General features: G+C 41.4%; 1 protein-coding gene across 3 annotated transcripts in view; it reads left to right on the plus strand.

Moving 5' to 3' along the window:
* The window catches only part of tenm3 (teneurin transmembrane protein 3), a 271,342-nt gene that overhangs the window by 228,590 nt on the left and 35,369 nt on the right, over positions 1–7,383 (plus strand). For all 3 annotated transcript variants that reach the window (XM_081360456.1, XM_081360457.1, XM_081360458.1), the window contains 3 exons: positions 127–388; positions 3,856–4,123; positions 5,513–5,656. In XM_081360456.1, coding sequence (XP_081216582.1) covers positions 127–388; positions 3,856–4,123; positions 5,513–5,656 — 674 coding nt within the window. The remainder of the gene's footprint in view (positions 1–126; positions 389–3,855; positions 4,124–5,512; positions 5,657–7,383) is intronic.

Here is a 7,383-nt window from a genome sequence, read left to right on the forward strand (position 1 = left end):
CTAATGAGGAGAGTATGACAGCCCTATTGTTTTTTAAATGTGTATATCATTTTATACAGAACGTTATTAAGTTCATAGAAGCTAAGTATTGATATTTATAAATACGCCCATGTTTTATCTGTGCAGGTTTGACATTCTGGCCAATGGTGGAGCATCACTGACACTGAGCTTCGAGCGGGCGCCATTTCTGACACAGTTCCGTACAGTATGGATCCCGTGGAATGTCTTCTACGTAATGGACACGCTGGTAATGAAGAAAGAGGAGAACGATATCCCTATCTGCGACTTGAGTGGCTTCATTCGACCCAGCCCTCTCATCGTGGCCACACCCCTCTCCACCTTCTTCAGATCCTCACCCGAAAACGGCCCCATCATTCCAGAAACACAGGTAAGGCTTAGTTTGAGTCCTTAAATCAAGGTGATTGTGAGATTTCATACTTGCAAGCCACAATGTGGATGATGCAGATCTCCATATCGGAAACAATCCTTCCCACCAAAGTGATAATTCTGGTCAGTTGGAAACTAAATGAAAATTTATTTCAGCAGAGGGTATCATATGGCAGTAGCCAGTGTGAATCTGCAATTGAGTCTAGACGAGTAAGAAGGGGCCTTTGAGAACAGTGATGGCACTAAAAAAACCTTGAGGAAACAGTCTGTTCTCTGTCCTCATCCTGCACCCAGCATGCAGTACTCAGAGGAAAAACTGTTTTAAATCTTAGTGTGGCGCTTGCAAGACCTACTGTAGAAATCACTACAGCCCTCGGTGTAACCCCACATATTGAGGAGATATTGGTCAGCATTGTATATCCTCTTGCACACCCTCCTTTTGTTCCTTTTATAGTGCAAATAAGCACACACTATCCCCTACATAATCTGTGTAAAATGACTCGAGCCTCTTGCTGCCTGTCTGTAAAAATGAAAGCTGGACCCACATCAGACCAAATAAAGCACTGTGTCTTTGGGGAAATGAATATAAAACATGCTTAGTTTGTGTCTTGCACAAAACAATTCCTAAGGTCTTAAAGGAATAGTTCACTCAAAAATGAAAATTCTGCTATTATCCTCACCCCCTTGTTTTTCAAAACCCATGTGATTTTTTCAAAACCCATGTGTTTGTGAAACACAACAGGTATATAAAAAAGAATATCCTAGCCATTCTTTTTAATATAATGAAAGTGAATGAGAATTAGAGATGTTTAATCTATAAATAAGTCTGTCTATGTGAGTCTAAATGAGACATAATCTATGAATTTGTTTTTAATTAATCGAATTAATGATTCACTCTTGCAGTTAAGTGCTTGTTGGAGATGTTGCCTGTTCATCAAAGAGCTTTCGTATGGCTTCAGAAGAATATAACATATAATTCATATGGACTACTTAATACTTTCATGATACATTTATCGTGCTTTTGCTCCCCATTTATTGTAATTGTTTGGAAAACAGTGACCAGCTCTTTATTTAAAGTCTTCCACAAAAGAAAGATCAGAAAAAAAGAAATGAAACAATTGTCATTGTTGAGTGAACAGAATCATTTAAAACTAATTGTAGTTATAAAAAGAAAGGCAAAATAAACGTTGATATTGAATGCTTCAGTCACGTTTTCTGTGCCATGTGAAATGAGTGCTGTTGTTGATTGAGAGGTTCACAAAACTTGGCTCAGTTCTGTCTGTTTCTCTCTGTCTGTATTTTCTCTTCCACCCTAACTTGTGTCCAGATGTGTATTTGATCCCTTCCTCTATAACCCGGCTTTTCCATTCTTACCTTTCTGTGGCATGTGTGTGTGGGGGGGGGACATCCCCAGTAATGCAAGCACTCAGGGCCAACACATATGCTGTCTTACGATTTTGCTCCGAGACATAAAGGAGAAAAATTGTTTCCTTATTGTCGGCAGCATACTGTATGTAACAAGGCCACACTCCTCTTCCCATGTTTGTCCTCGGTCCCAACAGGGGCGTCTGTCCCCTCTGAGGAACCCCACTCATCAAAGTAGATTTGAATTACAGCCTGCTTTGAGAGCAACTCTAAACAGGGGTAATCAGACCCAACCAAGTTAGCATTTAATATGGGGCTTTTGGACTTCAGCTGTAATGGCCTCCAAGGTCTTTTTTTTACCCGGAGCGTCACACATAAATGGCAAACAGACATCCCTCAGCCAGCGCTCATAACGCTTAGCGGCCGTGACACTGAATGGGAAGGCATATTGCTTCCACTTGGCCGTCGTGCAGAGATGGAAATTTTTTTATTTGGCTGGAGGAGAACGGCACGTTTTCACGTCCAGAGAAAAGCTCTAGGCGACAGTGGAAAATCAGATGAGACATTTAGTGAATGAAAGATATATGATTTCCCATCATGTTTTTTGTTTCTGCTTCAGAAACTACTGTCTTATAAGGCATATCACCTCTAAATGCAACAAGAGTGCATTGTTTTGGCTGCATTTTGGCCTCTCACAGAAACACTAGCTTCTTTTCTTACCATGAAAAAATGCTTGATGATAAAACTCAATCTGGTCTTTATTACTGTGCATTTAATGGTCTGTATCAAATGAACTTTCAAAGCCTTTTTCATCTTCCCTTTCATTTGGCAAATGAGAAAATATTTTGCTTTAATGCAGCCATATGCACTTATGGCCCTTGCCCCCGTGGCTAAGAATAACACGGCTGCACACGTAGAGACACAGCAGCGCATGCGGTGCCATTTATTAAGAGCTTTATAGCAGGCGGAGTAAAGCATGTTATTAGCTCAGACTCTGTAATCAAAGTTCACAGAGGGGAGGCCAGTACATAGCATGAATGCATTGTGGCTTATAGACGCCCTTAAGTAAACCTACAAACATAGGATATGCACACACACATGTGGATAGCATCAGCTGGTGTTAGGGTGGTAGCATAGGCCCTTCAAATTGAGAACATAATGCTACGGTCATGTCCGTGTGTAAGTAAATGTGAAACCTGAAAAGTGTGAGTTGAAACCACCAAACTTTGTCTTAACTTGCTTTCCTTTTATTTTATCCCCTACCTACCATTAGTTTCCGGTTTGCCTGGAATTTTTTTGTTGTCGAAGCTACAGACTGCATATCAAAGGTTCTCCCAAAGCCATCTAGCCCCATCTACTGATCCCTGTAAAAGTGCAGCGGCATCCAAACCAAAAAAAAAGAGAAGAAAAGAAATTCCCTCTGGCTCCCTTTGTCCTCTGTGTTAGAGAAAAGCAAATGTCCCCTCCCAGTAGGACACTTGACAATGCCATGAGCTGGAAGACAGGGGGATTACTGTCTTTCCACAGTGGCTTGACTGGCTTTTCATTAAGCACTTGAGGAGAAAGCTGTGATGCAGAATTTCTCTGTTGATCCAAGCTGCTCCTCATCTCCTGTGTTCCTTTTGTGCATCTCAAAGAGGGAGAGAAATTAGCGCTAATGCTCTGAACTTTGGTGACTCCTCACCAGGGGCACCTTTAAATGCCGCTAACTGCACGCCTGCGTTTCATCTGGTACAATGTGCCAGCTTTCTAGAAGTCTGAAATCAATCCAGTTTGAACTCTTCTACTGCAAGTTGTGGCCCTCAATCCTCTGTCTGTTGACTATTTCTCGTGGTCGAGCATGTGGAATCCGGTACAGTAATAGCCTCCGACAGTGATGTAAATATAAGCATGTTCCGCCCGTGAAAATCTCCCTCATTAGATCCAAGATGTCAAGTAAATGGCGGTCAGAGCAAACACAGGCACAGATGTGCTTTAATCCTGTGGAGAGAAAAATCTGAGTCCTCATCCTTGGCTCTAATGCCGCTTCCAGATGCTCCCGAGTCACTCCTTCTCTCTCCCCATCTTCATTTATCTTCACCTCTTTCTCTCTTTGATGTGCAGGTTCTTCAGGAGGAGACAGCGATTCCGGGAAGCGACCTGAACCTCATGTATCTGAGTTCGCGGGCGGCTGGCTACCGTCCAGTGCTCAAGGTGACCATGACCCAAGCCACCATCCCCTTTAACCTCATGAAGGTGCACCTGATGGTGGCAGTGGTGGGACGCCTCTTTCAGAAGTGGTTCCCCGCGGAACCCAATCTGTCCTACACCTTCATCTGGGACAAAACGGACGCATACAACCAAAGAGTATATGGCCTGTCAGAAGCTGTGGGTGAGTACACACAGAGATCAGAGACTATATATATATATATATATATATATATATATATATATATATACTACAATATTGAATATCCAATTAAATGTGAAAATTTTTCATCCAAGTACATTTTTGCAAGATTCTCTGACTGTTAATTTTGTGTAAATTGACACAGCATCGCACCTCTTCTCAAAACCTCCCAACTTTCCAAAAATGCCTCCCAATTAACAGCATTATTCATGTTTTTACTAATATTAATTATGAAATCAGCTAGTGTAGTTGAGCTGATAAACACCCATCTATCACATGCTGTTCTTATAGATTCACAGAGTAGAGCAATAATGTAATTTACCCTCTGTAGAAAGACTGAATTTGTTACATGCAAAATGCAGATGTGCTTAATGGCCCATGCTACTTATGACAGTTGCATTATGGGATGTCTCTTTAAATATACCTATGCAAATCGGGAGTATAAATGGAAAACAAAGCAGTTATGATTAAGGCAACAATAGCACTGGAAGCATTTTTTTCTTTCCTCTAAAAGATTTTTTTTTTTTACTGTGGCATTTTTTTATGCTGACTGTATTTTGTAGTATGATTACCCATCAACAAAACCACAGAGAACAACATAACTCGTTCTGTTCTGAGGAAGGTCAAGGCGAATCTGTGGCTTTGTTTTTCACTTCAGCATTGAGAAAGACGGCCAGCTGCTGATGACAGCGCCTCAGTTTATTTTCAGCTGATGATGTGGCAGGCAGTAGGCCAGACTAAACTAGACATGCTTTTCAGCGCCTCACATAAACAAAATTTAAAAGATGTTGAACCACAAAAAACATGTTTGTTTTTTTCTCTAAATCAGGAATGCACTTTGCCTTTACGAAGTGAACAGTGTAAAATTGTAAATAGGTTAGCTAGGTCTCACGAGTATTGATTGGCTTTCACCTTCTCATCAGGCTTTGGTTTGCCAATTGCATTAAGCAGGTAATTTTTTTGCCCAACGAATTGCAGTGTGCTTATTGATTCTCTCTGGGGGACATAAGGTCGCTTTCTTAATATGATCGGCTGAAAACAGTTATAAATTTAAAACGATTTGCACCTGGTGAAGCGCAGATCTGTTATAAGATTTACGAAAGTTATGATAGAGACACTACGGTGTTCAGGCTGGCTGCAGTAAAGATCAATTGATATTGTGTAGAACATCTGATAAGGCCTGGCAACGACTGCGGTTTATCAGCTCGATGTTTATGCAATGATTTATCTGCATGCCTCTTAATGTGGTGTTAAGACTTAGTCTGTATTGATTACTTTGCACTGGTTCTCAAGAAGGCTGCATTTGATATGATGTTTATACAATACATTTGCATGCATGAACAACAGCAATCTCTCTCTGTCTCTCTGAAGTGTCTGTGGGATTTGAGTATGAGTCCTGTTTGGATCTGATCCTGTGGGAGAAAAGAACAGCCATCCTGCAAGGTTACGAACTTGACGCCTCAAACATGGGAGGATGGACGCTGGACAAACACCACGTTTTGGATGTTCAGAATGGTAAGCCCACCTCTAAACTTTGACTTCTCCAGTGAATAACACAAATATCGCACTCCTACACTGATTTAATATGCGCAGCTCATTGATCTTGGCAATCAGCTGAAATCACGTGTTTACCCACGCACTCCCAAATTTAAACAAAAATCAATTAAAACACACTTGCCTTAACTCGCCTTCCTCCTCTAAATAAGGTCCATTATCTGCCTGTTAATAGTTATTAACATGAGATAAGGTGTAAAACCTTTAATAAGGAGTAAATGAGCGCTCATTAGTGTCATTGCTTTTAAATGGCGTTGATGAAGTGGAGCTAGAGCGGCACAGCGTTCTTATCGTCTCAAGCATGCCAATGAAGAGACATTTGACATTTCCATGTTAGTGACCTTCACCCAGATGAAGCAATCTGGAGTGCTCTCTGCAGCAAACATTTATGGCCACGTGTCATTGGGGGAAGACTGCCTTGATGAATTCTTATGGAGTCTCATCCCTCATCTTGGCTTTAAAAGGGTGATCAGCAGAGGTTGTCCCCATGTACCTTGCTTAAAGGTTGAACCTGTTTATTCACCACCCTTGAGCCCTTTCAAGGGGACATGATGAGATGTTCTTAGTTTCCATAGCCCTGAAATGATAGTGGCGAGCAAGCTCTCTTTTCCAGGGCTAAATGTTTGTTTTAAGCTTCTACTGAAACTGAAATGGCTACCATTTGACTATAATAATAATAATAATAATAATTCATTACATTTATATAGCGCTTTTCTCGGCACTCAAAGCGCTTTACATAGATGGGGGAATCTCCTCAACCACCACCAATGTGCAGCATCCACCTGGATGATGCGACGGCAGCCATATTGCGCCAGAACGCCCACCACACACCAGCTTACTGGTGGAGAGGAGACCGTGATGAAGCCAATCAGTATATGGGGATGATTAGAAGGCCATGATGGACAAAGGCCAAGGGGCAAATTTGGCCAGGATGCCGGGGTTACACCCCTACTCTTTCGAAGGACATCCTGGGATTTTTAATGACCACAGAGAGTCAGGACCTCGGTTTAACGTCTCATCCGAAGGACGGTGCTCTTTGACAGTATAGTGTCCCCGTCACTACACTGGGGTGTTAGGTCCCACACAGACCACAGGGTGAGCACCCCCTGCTGGCCTCACTAACACCTCTTCCAGACTACATGATAAAAAAAGTCATATCTTAAAGAAGTTCACCACAAATTGAGCATCTTGTCATCTTTTACTCACCTTCTTGTGTGGTAATTTTTTAATGCAAAGGGACAAAAAAAAGCATAAGTAATTCATACAATTTACATTTCTTGTCTTCTGAAGCCGTACGATTGGTTAGAGTGATGAACAGACCAAAATATGTTATTCACAAGAACTTTTACCCGCTACTGTAGCTCTTAAATATAATATGGCACATGTTTGATCAATACAACTTTTATTGTTTATTCAGTAGAACAGCTAGTGGCTTACATTTTGGTCTGTTTCTATGGTATGGATTCAGAAGTCCTTGAATTTATATACCGAATATATAGCACAATGCTTTATACGGCAGTCTGTGAGATCTGACACTTAGAAAAAGAACAGACTTTAGTGAGAGAAGAAAAAACTGTTCCTCACTGGGACGGCAGCAGACAGTGATGGACAGCTAGGAGCTGGTGAATCCATTAGGGGAAAGGTCATAAATTACCCAGTGAAGTGGGCCTTTGATGGAGGTATGTGAA

Source organism: Scardinius erythrophthalmus (assembly GCF_964197995.2).
Source record: "Scardinius erythrophthalmus genome assembly, chromosome: 3".
Lineage (NCBI taxonomy): Eukaryota > Metazoa > Chordata > Actinopteri > Cypriniformes > Leuciscidae > Scardinius > Scardinius erythrophthalmus.